Below are 23271 nucleotides of genomic sequence, written 5' to 3'. Positions count from 1 at the left end.
AACACCTTGGGCTTTTTCTTTACAAAGCAGAATCCTTGGAAGCATTCTTTTCCTTGGCTTTCAAACAATTTGGTCGTTTAAAAGAAAGCATGACCGCTGAAGTTTCGAGGCGAGGCTGGTTTTGGCATTATTCTGGAAGATGCTTTTCCTGAGCACAAGGAAATGCTGTATGTACATGTGCTGCTGCGGCAAAACCGGCTACACTGGGCTGGGGCCGATTCTGACCAGGGCTCTGGAGTGGGGTCACTAACCCGGCTCACACTAACCAGCCACTCCGCGTCCCCGTGCGTGCCTTGGGGCTGGAATAACCCCCAACGCCACTAGCAGGATAAAAACACAGTGCTCGTTTTCCTCCGAGTTGTTTCCACTAAAGCCAAAGGCCAATTTGGCAAATCCATCTCTGCTTCAGCAGAGGAGGTGTGGCATCTTGCTGAGGACGCAGGATGTGTTTGCAGGTTGATGGTTCACTTATTCTGCTGGCAAGTGGCTTCGGTTGGTGACCGTGCGGGGCAGCGGCACACCATCCGCAGTGTGAGCTGCGCTTGGCTCCGTCGGCATTTGTCTCCACGCCTGCCTTCTGTGTTCTTTCTAATAAATCTAAGCCAGCAGGTTTGGGATTGCCAGGTCTGCCTTTGTGATTGCAGCTACTTGAAATAATTATGTTCCCTAGATCCACCCACCGGCTCAATGGGACACGAGGGCCACCGACACAGGTGGCAGTGACACACTTGGCTCTTGGAGAGCATCCCTTCCCGGGATGCAGAAGCTGTAAGGTGTCAGGTCCCGTTGCTGCTCTTGGCCCAGGGCTGTCTGCAATCCAGCCTGAGCTGAGCAAGGGGTTTGGAAACTGGAACTGCAGACCCGGTGCTTCCGCAGCATCTCTCGCACCGTGCAGGCAGGTAAAGCTCTTCTTGCTCTGATTTGCCATGGAGATCGTGAAATATACTCCTAGCTGATCCCTTCATTCTTGGGATGCATTACAGCTTGTTGAATGGGGGTGGAAAGGGAAGGAGAGGGTGAAGGAAAAAGAAAGGAAAGAGCTGGCTGGCAGCACGGCTATGTCCAGATCAGTGAATAGAGAGAAAATGTCATCGTCTGCATCTTTTGATGGACTTAAAAAGGAAGATGGGAGCTTTTTCTGTGTCCTTACACTTTGACAAAGCCTGGCACACATGCCAACATCACTTGTTAATGTTTCTCCTTTTGAGGCCACTGTTTTCCAGCGGGAAATATAAAGCATTGGGTGCGTTTCATGAGTTATGAGAAATATACGTTTCACTGGAAAAACCTATCCGTGTTTGAGGCTTTATTGAGATGATTTGAAAAGGTGAATTTCAGAAGCCTAATTGAGCATTCTCTGTCTCTGTGTCCATTTTACACTTCACTTGGTGAGAACAGAGAAACGTGGCTGCTCAGGCACGTACAGTTTAGCTCCATTTCATCCTCTCGGCCGTTCAGAAGGTGACGCCGTGTTTGGGCAGCCAGCTCTTCAGGAAAGCTCGGTGGAGAGGTGGAAAGCAGCTTCTCGGGGTTTGTTCCTGAAAGATGCCTCCAATTTCAAAATAAATAAGTTGTCTGTTTTGCCACAAGATCTTCATGAGTCATTTTCTGACCGTTTCACCCACTTTTGTCCTGGAAAAGTGTTATTCCCTCCACAACTCTACAGCTCTGTTGATGTTTTCTGGTGAATTCTCGCTTAGACACGCTTCAAGAAAAGCCCTGAGACATTGCCCAAGGTATTTTGCTTCCTATCCTAAATTTTAAGAGACTGTATGTGCTGTTTGAGTATCGCATTGTTAGCGGAACGACTTGACTTTCAAAAGTGGTTCAACAGTATTGAACTGTTGAACTGAATCGGAGTATAGAACTACTCCGATCTGCTCCAGGGCTGCGGCAGCTCGATCAGTGAATGGATTTTTATTGGTGCATGTACACGTCCGATCCTGATCTCGGCATTTATGCTCTCCCTTCTCCTCGCAGCGGTCTGCAGTGATGGGGTTTGTTTCAACGGTGGGAAATGCACGGAGGGATCCTCGCAGCTCTGCCACTGCGCCACTGGTTTCCAAGGACCTCGCTGTCAGTACGGTAAGTGATCTTTTCTAATTCTTTCTTTAATTTTCAGTCAGAAGTGGAGGACATAAAGACCGAGGGATGCCCCAATGTTGGTTTTTTTTTATCCTAGCCATTGCTTTATCTGCAAAACTCCAGTAGTCTCCTCTCTACCTTTTTTGGCCGCCGTTTCTTGTGTTTGGGGAACTTGGGTGGTTTGGAAAGGAAATGCTTATCATGGCTTGCTGTGCAACATAGCTCCGTATTGTACAATAGCCTTTATTCCTGACTGCCATCAGCAGAGGAATTTGCTGGAATCAGAGAAGGAAGCTGATTAAAGTTGGGTCAAACAAAGAAACCCTGGGGTCATGGCCTGTGGAGTGAAGCTCTGCCCAGGGGAGCGTGGCCGTGGGCTGCCGCAGCAGAAGGGAAAGTAGTTAAGCTCTGCCTGGCTCCATCAGTTATATCTTTGGCTGGGCTTTATTCTGGGGCTGCTAAGCTTTATTTAATTAACCTGTGTGCAATGTACAAATTCTTTCTTGAAGGTTATTGGGTTTCCTGGGTTGGTAATTCAGAGATGTTCTGATGTGGTAAGGTGATAGTCTATAGCAAAGAACCGCTAAAGGCTGGAGTGGTTCTCTATGCTATATGTACGGTAGGAGCAAATGTGCCTTGTGCTGGTGTAGAGAGAAAGGGCATCAATATGATCATGTATCCTCAGTGAATTTTTTGGATGGGGCATGTGGTGGGCATGAACGGCACCGGAAGATTGACAAGAAGAGTGGTTTATGTTCTTGGGCTGCTTTCCCCAAGCCTCAGCTGCTCCAGCTGAGAGACCCCAACTCCATAGCTGCAGACTCTGCAGGTGGTGGAGCATTTTCATTGTCTGCAGATGATGGAAAGATAAATCTATGGAGATGGAGATAATTCCCTGGGGAAAGTGTTTATTTTGCAAAATTAGTTACTTTGCAAGCATCTTCAGAAAGCTTTCCTAGCTTTCAAGTTTTAACCTTTGTTTCCATGCTGCTTTTAAACAGATGTTGCCCCTGAAAAACTCAAAGACGAATGAAAATGCTGGTTTAGCCCTGGCTGGTAGAGAATTGACTTTTTTTTTTTATGTCTCCTGATGCTTTTCATTATTCATATGATTTTTCGAAAGCCACGGTCTTTGCCACAGAGAATGTGCTGACTGAGAGTACGGGAAGATCCCAGCCACAAACTCATCTTTCCCTTCATCTTCATTTCATATTGACTGCTCTAAATTATTTTTTTGGTAAATACTTCTTTGGAGAAATTCCTGGAGGAAACCCAGTTGTCTGGATTCTCATCTTCTCTTTCACTCTGGGGGTTAAGTTCTGTGCTGGTCAGTCAACATTGGTGCTGGATGTTAAAGATAAGGTGGGAGGGCTTTGGGGAAAGGCACACAATGGTTACTCAGTGAATCAATTTTCCTCTCTGTCAGCTATAAGAGAAGCTCTGCTGGTATTTGAGATGCTGATACCTTGTTGAAAAACAAAATGGAGCTGTTTAGCATCTGACTGGGACGAATTTGGCTGCCATCCAGAGGGTTTCTGATGGGCATGGATCTGCTGGAGTGAGGCCAGTGGAGGCCACATAGGGCTGGAACATCTCCTGTACAAGGACAGACTGAGAGTTGGGGTTGTTCAGCCTGGAGAAGAGAAGGCTCCGAGGAGACCTTAGAGCAGCTTCCAGTGCTGAAAGGGGCTCCAGGAAAGCTGGGGAGGGGCTCTGGATCAGGGAGTGCAGGAATAGGATGAGGGAGAATGGTTTTAATCTGAAAGAGGGGAAATTGAGATGGGATCTTAGGGAGAAATGATTTCTCGTGAGGGTGGGGAGGTCCTGGCCCAGGCTGCCCAGAGCAGTGGTGGCTGCTCTATCCCTGGAGGGGTTCCAGGCTGGGTTGGATGGGGCTTGGAGCCCCTGATCCAGTGGGAGATGTCCCTCCCCATGGCAGGGGGTGGAACTGGATGGGCTTTAAGGACCCAAACCATCCTATGACTTTAAGATTCTGTGAAAATAGCCCAGAGTGAATGAAGTTGCTTCAGCGATGTTCTGTGGTGTCACTTGTCTTCCAGAAATCTCTCTGTCTGATCTTAATGGTATCGCTTTTTCTTTTCTGGAAAGAAACAGAGATGTATTTGTTTTAGAGGCAGGACGTTCCCTGTCCTGGCCAGACTCCTATCAAACCTTTCAGCATGGGATATTTTTACTGGCTGGCTGAGAGCAGCAGCAATCCTGTGTTTACCCTGGCTGGAGAGCAGGCAGTACCCAATCCGTCTGGCTTCCAGGGATGAGATGCTGGCCTTCCTGCACTCCTGAGCTGTTGAAAGTGATAATATTTGGGCATGAACCCTCTCACTTTGAACGCACCTCGTGGTAGCACTGCCCATGGTTTTTTAGGAAGGTCTGCTATGCATCTTGTTTACCCATTTGGACTTTCAACACATTTTCTATTGCCTCTCGGATCTCAGTGGCTTTTTGATCCTGTAGAGTGCTGTCAGCGCAGGGATTTCTCTTCTCTTCCCTGCCCTCCCTCACCCAGCAACGTCGCATCTCCTACCTGTGACGAGTGGGGCTTTGCTGGTGCAACAATCCAGAGATGGAGGTTGAGCTCAACAGTGTTAGAGCGACTGTAGGGGCTGTTTCTGCGTGGAGGAAGCAGCTTGGGTTGTCCTGAACTGCTTCATTATCTTCCATGTCTGGTAGATGAAAGGGTTGTAAATGGAGTGTTTGAGCTTTGGTTTGGGCTGAGACTCTTTAGGAGCTCCCTTCTTTGCGTGTGGGCATAAATGACCTCTCTGTAGAGGGCTCGTTGCTGGGAGGGAGAGGGGGTGAGAGAACCTGGGCTCTGCTCCAAGCCTGCCCTGGGATGCTCAGACCACCCGACACTGCGGGGTCTGGTTTTGGTGAACTCAATGTACCCGAGTGAACGCAGCCGAGCGGCTCTGGCAGTGCCCGAGACCTCTGCGTGCTGAAAGGGTCACACGTTTGAGGCAGGGACCATCCGGCCATGGGATGGGGAGCACGAGGGTTGGGGTTATTTGCATCTCGTACTGTAAATCAGCTGCTTGCCTTCAACGTTTGCTTACTGCAAACTTCACGGTGGAGTGGATCGTTTCAGCAACACTCAGGCTCTGGGGCTCTTGTGTGGGAACTTTGCTGTGCTGTAGGGCCAGGACCCTTCCTAATTAGCCCGGCTGTGTTTTGAAGGATAGGGCAGACCAAACCTTCTTTAACTTTGCACAAAGGAGAGGTCAACTGTAAGCAAGCAGGGCCTTGATTAGTGTCTGCTTTTGCAAGGCCAGCTGAAATGGCTTCGTGGAGGCCATTATTCTCTCTCTCTTTTAGAGCGCTGCCCTCATTTACACAAGCATTTGACGTGCCCTCAGTGTTGTTTGATTGACTAATGACCCTATTTCTCCTGCTAATCTCTTGGAGCTGTTCAGCTGGAAGCCTTTGGGTGTGTTAGGGCACGGGCTGCTTGCGCAGAGGGGTGGCAGAGAAGGGTTTGCTGAGTGGACCAGAGAGTGGTTTTCAAAAGGTAATGCAGGGCTGCAAAGCCCTCATAGGTTTTGAGGTCAAAAAGGGAAAGGTTTTGTCTTTGCAAGCAACGGAAAGCACCTTGTAAACTCATCCTGGATCCAGGAGCCAGCTGCTTCTTTCCGAGATGGAAAGATGCCACCAGCGAGTGTGTGCACGTGCGATAGTGCTTGTATGGACTTGAGTGACTTCCCTGGTCCAAGGGAACCCCAGGGCCAGTTTCAGAATGACAGTAGCAACGTATTGTGTTCGATGTTTCATGGGTTTACAGTTCACAAGGCTGGTTTAAAATCCGTTTGTGGGATTAAATAGCAGCAATTGTTCTTCAGCTGGCAGCTCTTTGGAGAGAATCCACTGTTAATAATACCAGGGCTAAATTAAGCAGAACACTCCTCCAACAGCCAAGAAGTCTCAATACTTTTATTTATAAATGGCCTCCTGATTCAAAGGCTTCACCTTCTGCCACAGAGGGGAACAGAGTCTGAACTTAAAGGAGGTTTCTGCCAGTCTGCAGCTTTGCCGTGCAACTCTGCCTGCCGGGATTTTCTCTCCTTTTGGCTCAGGAACAGTGGAACAAGGACGGCTTGTACAGAGCTCAGCCTCGTCCTGCGCTATCTGCTTGTCCATCGGCCAAGCGTTAGGTATTTAATAGCTGGCAAACAGGTAGCACGGAGCCCTTTGAAAAGGTCGGTGAGAGGAAATGAGCCAAGGCTGTGTCGGGGTTTATCCAATTAAAAAAGTCCAACTAAATCTGTTGTGAAGTGAGCTTTGAAGAAAAGGGAAAATATACTGAAACTGGGGGAGGAGCTGGGGCTGTACCTGCAAACCCAAGTTTCCTTGACTTCCATGTGCAGGGAATTCCAGGGTCCAGCGCCTTTCACCGAGGCACATAACGCAGCTTTTATCACCAGCTGCCTGGCACAACCACGGCTTTACAAATCTGGATGTAAATGCAGGGCAGTTACTCTGTGAATAACTTCATAGTTCATAGGATTTGAGTTTCTAAAGGTGAACTGGAGTACAGCAAACAGCCTTTTGGACGTACGCTGACACATTTAAAGTTGTCCAGCTTCGTCGATGAGTGATGGAACGTATGCATAGGCAAAAATATTACTGACATGTTTGTTTAAAGGAACATGATAGTGGGTGAGGAGAGCTGCTAGTTTAAGAGACTGAAATCTTTAAAGGCTTTAGTGAATTCAAAATATGGCTTTCTTTGTTCTTTTCAAGCTTTCCTTGGGTCGAACCCAAGAATTAAGGATTTCATTATCATTTAAAAGAGGTGATTATATTGGGTGACAGAAAATGCATGGCTCAAGTTCTTTAGAAGAGTTATAGCCCTCTGCTTAGATTTTGGCAAATGAGCGAGAGAGGAATCCTATCACTGACATTGCGCTGGTTTGGAATTCTCATATAGATCTTTACCGCTCCTCGCGTTACGATCTGTCAGGGGTAAAAAGAGGTTGGAAGGAAACTGCTTATTGTGCCATCTGGAGAAGACCAAATCCACACTGCGTGTTGAGGGCTTCGTACCTTGGGCCAAGTCATGTAAAGTACTGGATGGCATCTTCAAAGGGAAGTGTTTTCCTTTCCGTGAGGGCTGAAACTCCTCAGCCCCTCCTGTGATCACCTCCTTCATTATCACAGTGCCAGCACCATGGCGAAATGTCAGGCTCCATCCTAATCTCCTCGCAAGGATTTCCGTGCAGGTTTGCAGCCAGCTGTGACCAATTAAAATGAGGGGGTTTGTATCTGCAAAACCTCAGCGACTTGCAAAGTTGAGCAAGAGCTGGGTCCTGCAAACTGGACATTTTTGACAGCTGTGTAGTCTACCCTAAGTAATTTCTTCTCATAAACCGTCTCTTGAAAATCAGAGCACGGAGGTGAGTCAAGGGATATTTATATAGGAGTACAGATTCCAAGCAATGAAAAATACTCCGGTCTGAAAATGGGCCACTGGGATCCCGTCGTGTAATTTGGAATAAGAGGAATTTGATACATGGGTGCCAAATGGACTGAATTAATGCTGAATCCTTGGACTGTTGCTGGAGAAGACGAGACAATCCCCAGATCAGGTAGCCAAGGGCCATCCCAAGCTTACAATGGCTCAGCCAGCTGGCTGGGATCTTGGAATGAGAGGGGATGAGAGCGAACCATAGCCTGGCCCAACCCGTAAAGGGGAGCCGGCACGTCTGAGATGGGCTTCTTCAGTCTCCGGCTGCCCGCCTTAGCAGCTCTCGCTTTGGCCTTTGGCTGGTTTATGTATGGAAGGGAAAGGACACCAGGCAGGTTAACTCTAGGACATGTGACCCTACCTCGTTTTCTGGGGTTCTCATGCAAATTGGTGGTGCAGGGATCCACGCTGGCCACAGGCACAAGGGAATGGGTTCCAGCCAAAATGGGTGCTTTTAGTGAGTGAAGTGGAAGATGAAGGCCAAGCTGAACCGATAAGCAGAGCTGCGAACTTTCCTGGAATGTAAAGAATTAATTTATGCTTAAATACATGGTGCGATCTGTAATAAATCGTTGGGATGTTCTGCTTTCAATTTCTGGATTTGGAAAGGGTGGAAAACACTTCTTTTTAATGCATTATGTTCCTTCTTTTCCAAGTAATCTTTTTAAGGCTGGGGCTTCTAGCAGCTGATAACATCTCTTAACCAGCTCCTTATCTCCACCTCAGCCACAGGTTTGCCTTTAATTTCTGCTTCATTTGTTGTGTTTCAGTCTCTCCCTTCTTCTCTGTGGTCTCTGCGCTACGGTACGATGTGTTTAATAATTCAAGAAACAAACACATGTCGAGATCTCAGTCCTTACAAATGCCTTTTTTTTTTTTTTCTGGGAGGATGCTTGGAGGGTTCCCGCTCCATGGGTTTAATTAATAAGAGTTATGTGAGAAAGGGAGGACACTTTCCTTGATCCCAGTTCAAGTGCTTGTGCATTCCTGTGGTGCAATGCAGGTTTCTGCCTTGGGCTGATGCTCACTGTTCCGTGTGGCCTTAACCCAGAGCGAGGGGTTTGATAGAGAAGGAGGAGGAAGGGAGTCTCCCACTGAAAACCCATAGAAACAAATCCAGGATAGCAGCGTCCAGCAAAGGGGGTTGTTACAAGCACTTTTACTGCTAGGTGCGTTACGAAATTTAAATGGAAAATTGTATCTCTGAATATGGGAATCCTCATTCCGTGAGAATGTGGCACCAAGTTCAAAGAACAAGCTTAGGGAGATTGTTTGTCCTGTTTTATCCTCAGGTTTCCCAAGTGCTTTGCTTGTGTTCACTGATCGCAGATGTGTTATAGTTTTATATTAACGCTGTAGTTCATAGATCTGTGTGTGCATGGAAAGGAATGCCAAGATATTATAGAATCCTACCGTATGATCCTGGAATGGTTTGGGTTGGAAGGGACCTCAAAGCCCACCCAGTTCCACCCCTGACACGAGCAGGGACACCTCCCGCTGGATCAGGGGCTCCAAGCCCCATCCAACCTGAAACCAGGAGTGACAGCGGCTGGAAGCGGGCGCTCGGCAAGCGTTCAGCAGCAGGAGCAGCTCTGGACCAAAAGGATGGTCCAAGCAGCCCTGGCTGTTCTAGGGTGAGATTTCCCAGTTGCAGTGTGATTGGTTTCTTCTCAGATGTGCTTAATTTTATAGGACCTCAGTTTCTTGTGGCTGATATGGACACGTGTGCTGCGTGTAGCTGTGCAGATGGTTTTTCTTTGCATAATCCAATGTTCGTGGGGCCTCTGTAACCTTTTTTCATTCCCATTGGCTGCAGGGGCACCTGTTGGACCCTCGGTCTCTCTACACCAGCCAAAAAACTGTTTTGAAGCCCTACAGGTGTTTCTAGTTTGCTGCATGTGAATGCACATTAAGGGTCCTTCTTCCCTCCTCCCCAAGCAAATAAACCCATAGTTGAATCTGGAAATCCTCCACTCAACACCAGAACAGCAGGCAGCCCTGTGCAGGGGTGCCAAGAAGTCCAAATGGTCTCCCTTCTCCACGGCGGGCCGTCTCGCACGCTCACGGGCCAGACGGCGGGGCTGCTGGCCTTTAGCTGCTCTCTGAAGTAATGCGTTTGTGTTTGACTTTCCGTTTATTCTGGGGCTTTAGCCGCAAAGCCCAGCAGGCTGTGGCTTTTAGGATACTGTCATCACTGTTGGCTTTTGTGTTGCGTGTAGCTGCGCAGCTCGTCAGGCAGGCTGGTCCAGCTCTGTCGGCGAAGTCGGTGGCCGTCAGTAGTTTTGTAGCGGGAACAGGTTTTGATGGTTTTCACCCTACTAAGTGCATCTGCCTCTCTTGGATGTCTTCAGTCCAGGCTTCTCAGACTGACAGCACTGCTTTGAGGTGGGACACTGTGCTAACACAAGCGAACAGTGACAACAAAGAAGTCATAGAATCATAGAATAGTTTGGGTCGGAAAGGACCTCAAAGCCCATCCAGTCCCACCTCCTGCCATGGGAGGTGTCCCATTGGATCAGGGGCTCCAAGCGCCATCCAACCTGGCCTTGAACCCCTCCAGGGATGGGGCAGCACCACTGCTCTGGGCAACCTGGGCCAGGGCCTCCCCCCACTCGCAGGAAAGCATTTCTTCCTAAGATCTCGTCTCTATCTTCTCTCTTTCAGCCTAAAACCATTCCCCCTCATCCTGTCCCCGCACTAGTCAAATAGCCCCTACTTGCAGATAAATTGGGATTATTTTATATATACGTATAGATATAAGTGGCTTTCTTAAAGCCCAGGTAAATCATTGCTAGAGATCCAAACCAACTCTTGGCTCTTCTAGCCAGGAGCTGGTTCTGCCAATTCCTGGTCCTGATCTGATCATCAGAGATCAAAAGCCTAAAATGATGCAGCCCTGTGTAATAAAAGCAGACAATGGGTAGGACGTGGGATTCCTTCCGCTGGTTTAATGATACAGGGTGCGGTGGATAAAGGGGATGGGCAGAACTGAAGCTCTTAAAGAGAATCCAGGAGGTATTGTGCCTTTCCTCACATACCATTGTGTTTTGTGAGGCGTATTGGGTTTCAGTACAGCAGATGCTGGGATAATGGGTGCCAGATGTCAGTCATTAGAGGATGCCTCTTTTTACCAGCTGCAAATTGTCCATCGCTTCCGTTACTGTACACCTCCGTCGTGAGAGGCTTGAATTCCCACAATTTACTGCTATCTCGGATGTTATCAGGCTTCTCTTTAACTGTTAAGTAATAGGCTTGTGCAGCCCCAACCCATCATATGCGGGGAAGTCAAATAATGTGGTTTGATTTGTATTTGTTATGACTTGCCTCGATCAACTTGCCTGGAAAATTATCTTCTACATTTAACTTGTAAAACGAATCCTTAGAAAACTCCAAGGATTTAAGTGAAAGAATACCAGCAATGGTTTTGTACTTATGTGACAAGAAGGCATGGCTTTTCGCTTTGCGGTCTCTAGCGTAACTAGATACGCTCTTCAAAAATGCCCAGTTTTAAACTGAAGAAATTGTGAAGAATAGAACACGAACCATGTAGGCAGTGTGAAGACAGAGTGCATCGTGGCAAACCGAGGGATAAATTAATAGTGGAAATATTCATACACTACACAGGCTTTTAACCAGAGGTGTTTGATGCACCCCCATATATTCTTCTTTTGCTCTGTGAAAGCACCATTTTTTAACGCTTTTAAAGTTCATTCCTTCCTGCTTGTAGTTCCCAGACAGAAAATTATCTTCTTGAAATGGTTTGTGGGATCTTTTTTATTTTGAACCTAGCAAAAAAGGTTCATTGTAAGGAGAACAAAGCCACTGGGTGACTTCCCTGGAACATTCCTGCTGCTGCTAACACCTCTCTCCGTGTTAAGCATCCGTTTGGGCCGTGCCTGGGTGGGGAGGAGGGAGGTGGGAGCTCAGCGCTGCGCAGACAGTGAGGAAATTTTCTGGGTATCTACATGTGCTTCAGGCTGCAGGAGATAAGGGAAGAAAGGACTCCTGTCGCAGGGATCGGAGATGTTGTGCCATCATTTTCCATCCTGTAGCATCGAACCTTTCCATGGCTGGAAATGCAGCACCTTTCTCGTAGAGCGTACTGGCTTTGACCTTTTTTAATGTATCAGCAGAGAGCAGCGATGTTTGAGACGCGTAGGAGAAACAGATGGAGAAAATGGGCTTTGGGAAACAGCAGATCAGGTAATTTCTCTGGTTTAAAATGATTTAGGCATTATCCGCCTCCGTTGCAGTCTGGGAAGCTGTCCCGAATTGCACAGTGGAATACTGACTCCTGGCAAATAAATACATTATTTCTGCCTTCGTTTTTCCCAGTTGCTCAGGATTTCACCTCATTAATAGGGAAGATGTTGGAATGTCAAACATTTGGAGGGTCTGGTTATCGGAGTGATACAATAGGTCTCTGTGGCAGACGGTCACTGAACTCTGTCTCTCTGCTTGGAGGTGTTTACTTTGCCTCTAATTCTGACAGCCCGCACGGTGCTGGGATTTGCTCTGTCGAGCAAACATCTTCGAACTTAACCGAGAGAGAAGGTGAATTTCAAGTTTAAAACATTGCTTTTGCCCGTTTCTTTTAAACTTGTGAATTTAACAGGGAGCAAGTAGCAGTGACCCTTTCATTAGAGACAAAAGGAAGTGTGTCTAAATGTCTTTTGTGGCTTGGCAGTAAACTTGCTGAGGACAACATAAAACATGCTCATTAAATGTTCTTTAAACAGCATTGCTTTTTGTTTTCAGAGGCAATGTGATGTTTCAGCCCACCATTAATTGCCTAATACCAATTATGGCATAGACAAGCCATTTGCTATTGTAACTTCTTCCGTTTCTTTTCCGAGGTTCTTGCTCTTGACACCTATTGTGCATCTGGGAACAGGAGTGGCTTTTGTAGGGAAATATAAATAATGACATCGGTGATCGATAGCTTAATACAGACCATTCTGTACTGTAAACGTTACTGCAGCTCTTGAGGTCCTCACAAAATCCTTCCCCCCTAGGATGCTTTGAAGTATTGAACTTAATTATATGGAGACAAAGAGGGTTTTTTTTTTCCCCCTAGGGAAAAAAAATTCCAGTTCTTTAGAATAAGATGGGTACTGCTGCTTGTGCAAGGGTAGCGAGTGTGTAAGCCTCAAAAAGGGGCTCTATCTGCCTTAGTGCGGTGTACAACCACAATTCGGCACAGCCCCTGGAAAGACTGGGCACAAAGACCGTTCTAGCTGACTGTTCTGGTTATAACCCTTTTACCCGAGGTCATAATCTTTTTTATGGTATTTCAGCACTTTTGGCTCTGTTCCAGCCAAGGACTGGTGGAAGGAGCAGTAGAGTCAATGCTTCAGAGCTTGGAAAGGTGCTTGGTTTAGGGTTTCTTTTGAATAGAGGGTGGCTCCTGAAGCTTCTGATTCAGGTGGATAAGTATAAACCCGATCTGTAGAAGAGCTGAATCCTCCCTGTGCCTGAACCTCTTGTTTCTTGCTTTGGCAGCACGGCCTTTTCCTCTGTCATTGTTGCTCCTGGGAATATGTTGTCAAGGCTTATTTCCCCAGCTGAGTGTTCTCTGCCGGGTCATCATCAGTGTCCATTCGATATAGTTTTCATCAAAGCTTTTGACTTTCCAAAAAGGCCATAAGTCATATTTTGTAGCCTCAGTGCAACTCGCATTGTCTTCTATCAGCCTCTTACGCGGTCCTGCTGGCAGTGTCAGCAGCTGGAGGAGCTTAATGTCAGTGCCCTGTGAGATGGGAGCAGTTGTTACGATCAGCTGCTCAGAGGAGCCGCCAAATCACCAATTTTGGACCATGCAGGGCCAGCCCAGGAGCATCAGTTACTTGTCCAAAGAGGGAATATTCAGCAGATCTTAAACCTTTGTTATTAACATATCTTTGTTATTAAGTTATTGAGATATTAGGCTTTGGTTGGACATCTTGGTTTCTATTCCGGTCACGGTTTAATTTGCATTTTTTATATCTATGTACAATAACATCTTCAAAGTAGCCATCAAACACATTTTCAGGACAATACAGGAGAACTGGTGGTTGTGGTTTGCTTTTACACAAAAATCAAGAGGTGTATGTTGTTTGCATTGGTAGAGACAGGTTACGGGGTTGTTACAGGAATCCGTGAGGATGCTTCTCCTTCGAATTCCTTGAGACTTTGGGCATGGTTTGTTTGCAAATATACTTAGAGCTTTGCTAATTACAGGTGTGCATTATTTGTTCACAGAAGGCATTTTTCTTGAAATTCTCTTGATTTGGCTCATTTTGCTACCCTTGAGTAAACCAAAGCAGCTGGGTTTCTCCGGCAGCTGTGGAGGGGAATGGAATTGGCTCTTGTGGACACAAAGTTACGGAACAGGAGTAAGTACATCGAAGGCAATACTTTGTTCCTTTTTTAAATGAGAGGAGAAGGGACCTTTCATTTCTTTATCCTGGTTATATTCTGCTTGACTGCGAGTGGGAGAAGCAAGCATCGGGGCTGATTTCATGTTCCGGGAGAACAAGGTCCACAGACGAGCCATACTCTGCTACATGCACATAGCAGCTCGTAAAGCCGCTCACAGGCTCGGATGCGGTCAGCATCGCAGTGAGAAGGGTTCCCGGAGCAGGTACGTTGTTTGATGTTTTAGCTGGAGGGATTGGAATGGCAGGTTATGTGACTTGGCCGTGAGGAGGCACCGCGGCAAGGCTGGAGCTCAGATCTCCTGCCCCTCCCGGTGCGCAGCGTGCCTGGCACTCGGAGCCATTCACTCATCCTCAGTCCCTATCTGAACTCTACAGCTTGGCAGCATTGCTTTTGAACCCTCCAGCTAGATTTTGATCATTTTTTTCCTTGGTTCCATGTGGATCTCGTTGGCTTTGTATCTGGACGATGTAACAAGTGAGGACAAGGCTCCAGGCGTTCTTACTGCCTTATCTCTTCGGATACATGGCAGTAAGTCCTGCTTAGCCTGGGAGCTTTGCTTCGAGAGCAAGAGGCATAACCGGGATCCGTTCAGCAGCAACAGGCTGAGTGCCGTGGGGACATGCAGCTGAAGATGGCCCTGGCACGGGCTTCTCTGCAAGAAGCAATTAATGATGGGACAAAACTGCCGCTGGCATTCACACCTTCGTACACCCAGCCTTGGCAAACATATCCGTGATCTCATGGAGCTGAGGTCACTTGAAAGATGTGGAAACTTTGAAGGAAGTCTCTTCAGCTTCTCCGTAAGAGGAATACAGGTTCTTTCCCAGGAGAGCCATCGTCCCGTCTTTCCATGAAATGCTGCCTTGGCCATACGGTGGAAAAAAAGTCATCAACCACCAGCCCGTTTGTTGAGCTCCCAAAGGGAAGCCGTGGAAAGCCTGCCAAGCACGGTATATTTTTATATTGCATCCATTATACAGTGTGTCAAAAAAGAATTCGCTCTGCTGTTGAGTGATATTTATAGTCTATAAGGTTTTATGGCAGAGTTTGGGAGGCTGAGGCTGCTCTTGCTGAGCCTCAGGCTGTTGCCTCTGGCTTCAGTGGGAGCCTTTGTGAAGAAACAGCCGAACTGAAAGGCCTGACCCTTCCTGCTGGAAGACAAAGGGGAGGCTGGCCAAAGCTGCCACAAAGCTGCCACTGAATTGGGCAGGGCAGCAGAGAGCAAGGACCTTGGTGGCAACCAGTGGCAGAGTGTAGGAGCAGGCAGAAAGAGGGGAATGTCTCAGTGATGGGGGCTGGAGGCTGGCCAAGCCTCACCATGGGCAAAGGAAATAGGGAATCATACAACATTAACAGGAATGAATCATAGAATCAAAGAATAGTTTGGGTTGGAAGAGACCTTAAAGATCATCCAGTTCCAACCCCTCTGCCATGGGCAGGGACACCTCCCACTGGCTCAGGCTGCCCAAGGCCCATCCAACCTGGCCTGGAACACCTCCAGGGATGGGGCAGCCACAGCTTCCCTGGGCAACCTGTGGCAGTGTCTCACCACTCTCATGGTGAAGAAATTCCTCCTTTTATCTAGTCTAAATCCTCCCTTCTCCAGTTTATACCCATTCCCCCTCATCCTATCATTACAAGCCTTTATGAACAGCCCCTCTCCAGCTTTCCTGTAGCCCCTTCAGGTACTGGAAGGTCGCTATAAGATCTCCTCAGAGCCTTCTCCAGGCTGAACAACCCCAACTCTCTCAGCCTGTCCTCATAGGGAAGGTTCTCCAACCCTCGGATCATCTTTGTAGCCTCCTCTGGACCCGTTCCAACAGCTCCATCTCCTTTTTATCTTGAGGATTCCAGAACTGGACACAATACTCCAGATCAGGTCCCCCAAGAGAGGAACAGAGGGACAGAATCGCCTCCCTCCCTGCTGGCCACACTGCTTTGGATGCAGCCCAGGACACGTTGGCCTTCTGGGCTGTGAGTGCACATTGCCGGCTTATGTTGAAATGTGTGTTCTGAGTGGAGTAAGAACACTTGATGAAAAGCTTTGTCCCACCGCTTACTGGAAGCTGTGTGGAAGATGCCCAGCACAGCGAGTTATGGGTATGGAACGGTGTAGCTGTTATCTCTTGCAGATGTTCCTCCCTCCAGAACATTTCCACGGCTGAGAGAAGTAATTCTCGCTGATCTGGCAGGTATTTGCACGCATTCCAGCAGGGAAGGAGCTTTCCCAACAAGCCTTTTACTTCTCATTTTGATGAAGATGTTGCAGACATTGTTTTGAGTCTCCCTCAGGTCAGGGAGAGTCCTGGGAAGCCCCTGGAGACCATGTCACTGGAATGATAATTCTCTTGTCTTGGAGGAGGCCATGCAGCTGGAAAAGGCGATGGACCTCCAGGGCTGGGGCAGCCACCACTTCTCTGAGCAACCTGGGCCAGGGCCTCCCTACTCACACAGGAAAATGGAATCCTTCCTAGGATCTCATCTCAATCTCCCCTCTCAGCTGAGTACCATTCCCGCTCATCCTCTCCCTGCACTCCCTGATCAAGACCCCTTCCCCAGCTTTCCTGGAGGCCCTTTCAGGTCTGGAAGCTGCTCTAAGATCTCCTTGGAACCTTCTCTCCAGGCTGAACAACCCCAGCTCTCAGCCTGTCCTTGTACAGGAGGTGCTCCAGCCCTCGGAGCATCTTTGTTTGCCCCCTCTTGACTGACTCCACCACCTCCATGTCCTTCTGTGCTGAGGATCAAACCAAATTCACCTGCCTCAGTGGAAGTGTCTGTAGGACCCACGCTGTTCCGCTCTTTCCACACTAAACCGCTCACATTCTGTACTAGCAAAGTCACGTTTTCTTTTTACCCTTGGATTATCGGGAGTGTTTGTTCTTGGTAGAATATTGTGTGAACTTTATTGAATGGGTTGTGTCTTAGAGGTTCTAAAACAAGAGGAGCTCAAAGTCTTAGGGCATCGCAGTTGGTTTAGAGGAGATATGCTACAGCAACTTGATTTTTAGGATGGAGTTATCCAGAGCTTCCTCTTTGAAGTAGATGAATCCAGCACAGGGCTGGATTCCCCTTTCCCAGTGGCTGTTCAATTCCATTACGGCCAGAGGGAGGGGATAGAGTCTCTCTGCTCTCCTGGAGAGCTTGAAATACCTCCCTCACCCTTGGACTGGGGTGAAAATTGTCCTCGTTGAGGAGTTGCAGGGTTATTCCTTTAGAGTTAAATACAAATTATTTTATACCAAATTTAATCTATTGAAACTCTAGTGATTTTCTTTTTAATTTGTCTTGGTCAAACAAAATGCAGCAAAGTACAAATGTAGAGTTTTTTTGAGAGAAAAAACCATTACAGGTAGAAGGTGTATATATGTGGGTGTATGATGTTACTGATGTAAGTGCAGATTCTTTTGGAAAAACAGATTTCACAGGTTTAATTTACTTTGGGAGAATCCTTGCTAGGAATTGAGTCTGGAATTTGGGGGGTAGGTGCATGGTGTGAGCTCTGGGGACCTGATCCATCCACTATCCACGGGGATTTGAGAAACCAAAGTGTCCGGTCTGGGTGTAGGCGCTGCTCGACCGGCAGCACAGGACAAAAAGCTTCTGGTTTTGTAAATCTGAACTGTGAAGGTTCAAACTTGCACTCATCTGACCTGGAGTTTACAACAACGTTCTCGGTGTGTCAACTTGTGCTTGCTTGCGGTCATACACGCTGAAGAGGAAACAGGCAGGTCTTGAGGTCCAAAATGCTCAGGAAATGGAAATTCTCCCTCTGTAATAACAAATAATGAGGCATTTTAAAGTTCTTTTATTAATAAAGGAAAAAGTGATGCTGGGAAAAGGCACCGGTGCTGTTTCTCAGCGAACAGCAGCAGCCGGCAGTCCAAGCAGCACAGCGAGTTTTGCAGCCCTGGTGCTCCTCGTGCCAGGGGTCGTTCTCCCAAGCCTTATCCAGCAGAACAGATGGATTCTGAAACGAAGAGTCAAAATTTCTTCTCCTGACCTCCTTATTGCCACAAGCATTGGTCTGAACAAACCTGATCTGTGTTTCTGAAGCCATTGGGTCTCTCTTGTAACCAGGGACAATGTCCTGGCAGCAGGTCCCAAGCAGTGGCACCATTCCCTGGACTATCACGGAGCAGAAATGTCCAGCCACCAGTTGCACACCATCCCATGAGATGATTTTCTTTATAGGCATTGGGTCCACATCGCTGAGAGCCAGCCCAGGGTAGGAGTTTTACCTCTTACAGATAAAACATTCTGTTTTCCTGGGGATGATGAGGAGCGTGGAAGCCATGCAGCTGCCTTGCTTGGAGCGCACAGCTGAGCTCGGTAATCTACTCCCCTCTATTTATTAGAAAGGATGTGTTTAAGTGATGAGAAAGAGAAGAGAGCTGCTAGTAATTAGCTGCAAGCGGCTGTGAGGTTCCTGAGCTGCCGAGATGCCCACCAGGGATGTCCCAGCTGGGTGGCAGGAGGGGAGTCACTGAAACAACCTTTAGAGGATGTGCAAAAGGAAGAGTCCCAGCAGCAAGGGTTTATTTTCCCTGGCTATTGGGAATGAATCCAACCTGCTTGCTCTATCCGAGGTGAGGAAACAGGCTGCTGGAAAGCAGAAGGAATGAGAATGAAGCCAGCAGCACAGACTGGGCTGCTTGTACTTAAAGATTTGCTTCTCGCTTGCTGCCTCTCGGGCAGAGCTGCAGCAGCATCTGGGTCCCTCTCGCGGCTCGTGGGGAAAATCCCAGCAGCACCAGAGCCTCCTTGGACACTGGAAGGAGGAAAGATGGACACAAAGGACTGGAGAGAGCAAAGAGAGTCAACTTGGCACCGTTTAAGCTTTTGGCTGCATCCTGCTTTACCCCCTCTTTGTGCAGCCGACGTTGCAGTTGTTATTTTCTGATTTGGAGAGGGAATTTGGTGTCAGCAGGATTCCCGTTCACAGCCTGAAGCCCCGGTCATGCTTTTAACAAACACAGGCACTCCTTTTGCCGATCTAGCCTGGCTGGCAAGGGCTGTGGTGAGAGGTGCCCTCTCTGCCCTCTGCTTCTAGAGGAGGAGGTGATGCTCATCAGGTTTTGGCCGTGTCCAGGTTGCACCACAGCGGTGAAGCCCTTGGCTTCTGGGGGCTGTGGTCATGCCTTGGGGGCTTGTTCATGGAGAACCTTAGATAACCACTCATTTATTATCCGCTCTTGCATTGCTCCTGCAGCACTTTCCAAGCCTGCCATCCTCCACCAGGAAAAACTGGCAGTGGAACGGAGGAAAATCTCCTGCCAGCTTCTCTCACCTGCCACATTGTGTGATTTTACTCAATTAAGGGGAGTTAAACCATTTCAAATAATTACCTGCTGGGACGAGGAAGGGGTTGGCACATTGGCAGCAGAGTTTGGACCCTGGTCTTTCTTTCTAGGGAATTGTGACTGTTCAAATTACTGAGACGGTTTATGTGGTCTGGAGCACTCTTCCATTTTATGGGACATCACAATAACGCACAGAGAGGCTCCTTTCTCTACCGAGGGTCACCTTCTCTGCCCCAAGTCCTCAAAGCCTGGCGGATGTGTGTGCTTTTGGGCTGGGAGATGACTCTGTCACTTCACGGTGGGTTTTCTGGGTGCACTGGAAAAGGGCAGGCATTGTTCCAGGCAAAGCCAGACGCTACCAAACCAGGGCCTCTTGGCATTTCAGCTTCCTTCAGGGCTTTCACAAGATGTTGTAAAGTCACTGGACAATAGGCTGTGAATATTAATGGTCTCTTAGCCCAAAGGCAGATGGAAAAGAGGGTATTTTTTTTTGTTATCAGTTTAAGTGGATGGTTTCTTTCATGTGTAACCTCCATAAATAAAATACCAGATGTGCTTGAATTCTATTTTCCTTGACTTGAGGATTCTCATAAAGAATAGGAATGCCTACTGTTATACTTATTTTATTTCAAGTGTTTTCTAGCAAAAGCTGTTAAACTGAGTTTGTGGAGGTGTAGCAGGCAGGAATGTAGAATGGGCACCATTGCATTCAGCCTTGGTCCGGAGCTCTGAATGCTTCAGGTTAAGCCCGGCTTACCTGTAATTCCAAATCCCATCGCAGAAATGCAGATACTTCATAACGCGCGGTTGATGTGGAGCACTGTCAGTCCCGCTGCTGGCTGGAGCCCCGGCACTGGGCTGGGCAGGGATGCTCTCAGGGATGCGGGCTCTGGGCAGACACCGTGTTTGGAGGGAGCAAAGAGGGATGCAGGACCTCAAATGGTCCTGTGAGAGAGCATCTGGCCCTGCTGCAAATGCCACAGCAGTCCTGAAGTTGAGCCCTAAACTCAGCTGAGCCTTCAGTCCATCGATCCGTCCAGTCTGCACACACACGTGTGTTGAAAATGCATTGAAAACGACATTTCTGAGCTAAAAGGATGAAGCACGCAGGTAGGCAGAGCTGTATGGTGCAGAGAAGAGAGCTCATTGCTGCCCTGTCTGATATTGGAGGGATTTAGACTCAGCTGGAGACTGAGAAACAAATTTTAATTATTTATTTATTAGAAACAAATCTTGCCCAGGTGCAAGCTAAATCCTCCAAAGCGGTTGACTTTAGTTTTATGAGGAACGTGGTCATTAGTTGGGTGGGACTGAACTCCTGTAAAATGTCTAGCTATTCCTCTGCAATCCTGCTTAACACCGTGGTTGGGTTTTGTTTTAATTTAAGTAAAATAATTTATTTCTTTTCATATCGCAGCCTTGCCGCTTGGAATGCGAGGGGTTGCTTTGACCATTTGGAGGTCCGACTGGATCCGGGGAGGTTTATACATTTCAGTGGTGATTTTATCGTAGGAGCCACGCAGTTGGGTTTGGCTCACTTGGGCAGGCAGTTGCTAAAGAGAATGAGCGTGAATATAAGCTACTGCACGGCTTTAAAACCTTTGGTAGTCAATGCCCAGAAAGGCAAGGCAGTAGCTGATTGGGGATGTTTCTGGTCAGGGTTAAGAGGATCATGGTGCTGCATCCCAGCGCTCAAGTGATGCTCATTTCTCTGTGAGTTGAGAAACAAGCAGGAAACAAAACGGATAATTACCATTATTAGTTGTGTTGCATCTATATCTTCCTTTAATCAGCCCTGAGTCCTGCTTACCTCTAATTTAGTGGAGATGTGAGTTACCTGAAGATTGGTGGTTTGAAGTGGGCACTGATTATCTGCTAACATGTGTTACGCGGTGGAAGTTCAGTGTAGTATTCTGTTTTCTGTTCCTAACTCTTCAAAAATCGAAAGTATGTATTTTAAAAACAGATTAATTGAAACCAAGTTTGAAATGGTAAGAAGCTTCATATTGAATTGATTTGCATTTACACAGTACTTCAGTAACCTACAAATAAAACCAGGGCTAGGAAGAAGCCTTTCTCGAGGAACACGTTTCCAGGAGCATCTTGATGTCCACTGTGCATGACCTTGGAAATCAAGTGTAGGTGGAGCCTGTGGGTGCGATTCGAGGCGACCCATACTTGGTTTCAAGGGTTTGCAGGGAATCGACGGGGAGATGCGCCCAGAGCTCCCACCACCCTGAAGGTCCTGTGTTACCGTACGAGTGCGCGCAGTTACCTTCTTGGCTGAGGTCTGGGGTGACGCGGTGGTTCTTGGGCGCTGACTTTGTTTTCATTTTGAAAAATCATCCATCGCCCAGGTGACATGAGCTGTCGGAGTAATCCGGACACAGAAACGACGTCCAAATAACCTGAACTCACCTTGCTTTTAGTGAGCAATCTGCACCAGACTTCTATCCCTAACTCCACACATTTATGGGTGATTGTTCACCTGCAATCACATTCCCAAGCAGCGATAAGGTCATTTCGTACCTTGCTGTTGAGCCATGTGTGACCACACTCTTTTCTTCCCCGGGACTGTCTTGTAAAAACATGAGTTATGTTCAAGCCCAAGTGAGGATCAGAGTCTCTAAGGTTGGATTTGAATTATGGAATTAAGAATTTAGCCAGAATAACTGACTTTGACTGGATTCCCTATGAGAAGCCTGAAGGATCTGTCAGTTTTGAGTGGCTTCAGTGGGAATCAGTAACTTGGCTCTTTTCATCCTCAAACACAGTCCTGGTTTCCTTAAAAGAATTGCAGACTGAACTCAAACTGAGTTTTGAGTTTGTCAGGAAATATGGGTCCACGAAAGCTCCGGGCAGGATGGATGCCGTGGCTAAAAAGCTGAGGCAAGGCTGTGATTTCAGGAATACGTGGTCCGTGGGCTACGTGTCACCGAGAGTGGTGGTGGAGGTGGTGGTGGTGGTGGTGGAGCGGCTCTGGGTTTACACTGATGGTTGGGAGGGGAGAAGCAGCTGGTGCTCAGGGTGGGAGCTGTAAAGGGTGCAATGCAGCCTCCTCCCACAACTTGCACCCATTCCTGCAGCTACGCTTTCAGCACCCAATGCCCCAGGTCCTTGGAGGAAAGGAGAAGGGTAGAGTCTTTGCAATTTTGGGTGGTGTATCACATGCATGCCACATCCCTGGAGGTGTTCCAGGCCAGGTTGGATGTGCCTTGGGCAGCCTGAGCCAGTGGGAGGTGTCCCTGCCCATGGCAGAGGGGTTGGAACTGGATGATATTTAAGGTCTCTTCCAACCCAAACTATTCCATGATCTTTCATGTAAGCTAAGGACATCGAGGGAGGGAATGCCTGCTGCCGTCACGCTGCTCTGAAACACCAAAGACTTGTTTCAAAGGGAGAAACACTGCACAACCTCTCCTCCCTGGGGCTGTGGGGACCAGCACAGCTGCTCCTGGTTATCTCACAGCTTCAGGAGGCTCTGGTTTGATTTAGGGACCAACCTTTACCACTCTCTGCTTGTGACACCCAGCTGGTGGTGACAGCTGATTCATAGGCAAAATAAATCTCATACTTCTGTGCTGGGGGGGGAGTGACTAGAATTTCAGAGTATGCTTTGTCCAAAGATCTTACAACTCAGCCAAACAGCCCCAAACTGGTGACGGTGAATCAGTTAACCTCAGCCTCTTCCCCCATTTGGAAACGAAGGATGGGCTGTTGGGATCTCAGAGCCATTTTTCGGCCATTAATTAGCAATTAATAGCCTTGGAGTGTGATGGCAATTAAGGCTGATAGTGGGAGGGGACAGGGCTCTGTATTAGAGTGGTTCAGGAGGCAGTAGAGCCCAATGGGGCTCATGGGAGATGGTGAACGGGGCTGAATCCTGAGAGACCACGAGCTCTGTCGGCACTGGGTGAGCAAAGAAAACCAAGATTTATCCGCAGTAGCAAATGTGCAGAGTGGATGGAGCACGCGTTTTTGGCAGCG

General features: G+C 47.8%; 1 protein-coding gene across 3 annotated transcripts in view; it reads left to right on the top strand.

Annotated features, from left to right (window-relative positions):
- Positions 1-23271, top strand: part of MEGF6 (multiple EGF like domains 6) — a 92530-nt gene that overhangs the window by 15740 nt on the left and 53519 nt on the right. For all 3 annotated transcript variants that reach the window (XM_054085572.1, XM_054085571.1, XM_054085570.1), the window contains exon 4: positions 1981-2085. In XM_054085572.1, coding sequence (XP_053941547.1) covers positions 1981-2085 — 105 coding nt within the window. The remainder of the gene's footprint in view (positions 1-1980; positions 2086-23271) is intronic.

This window comes from Cuculus canorus, chromosome 21, assembly GCF_017976375.1.
Source record: "Cuculus canorus isolate bCucCan1 chromosome 21, bCucCan1.pri, whole genome shotgun sequence".
NCBI lineage: Eukaryota > Metazoa > Chordata > Aves > Cuculiformes > Cuculidae > Cuculus > Cuculus canorus.
This window is presented reverse-complemented; position numbering and strand designations above follow the sequence as displayed.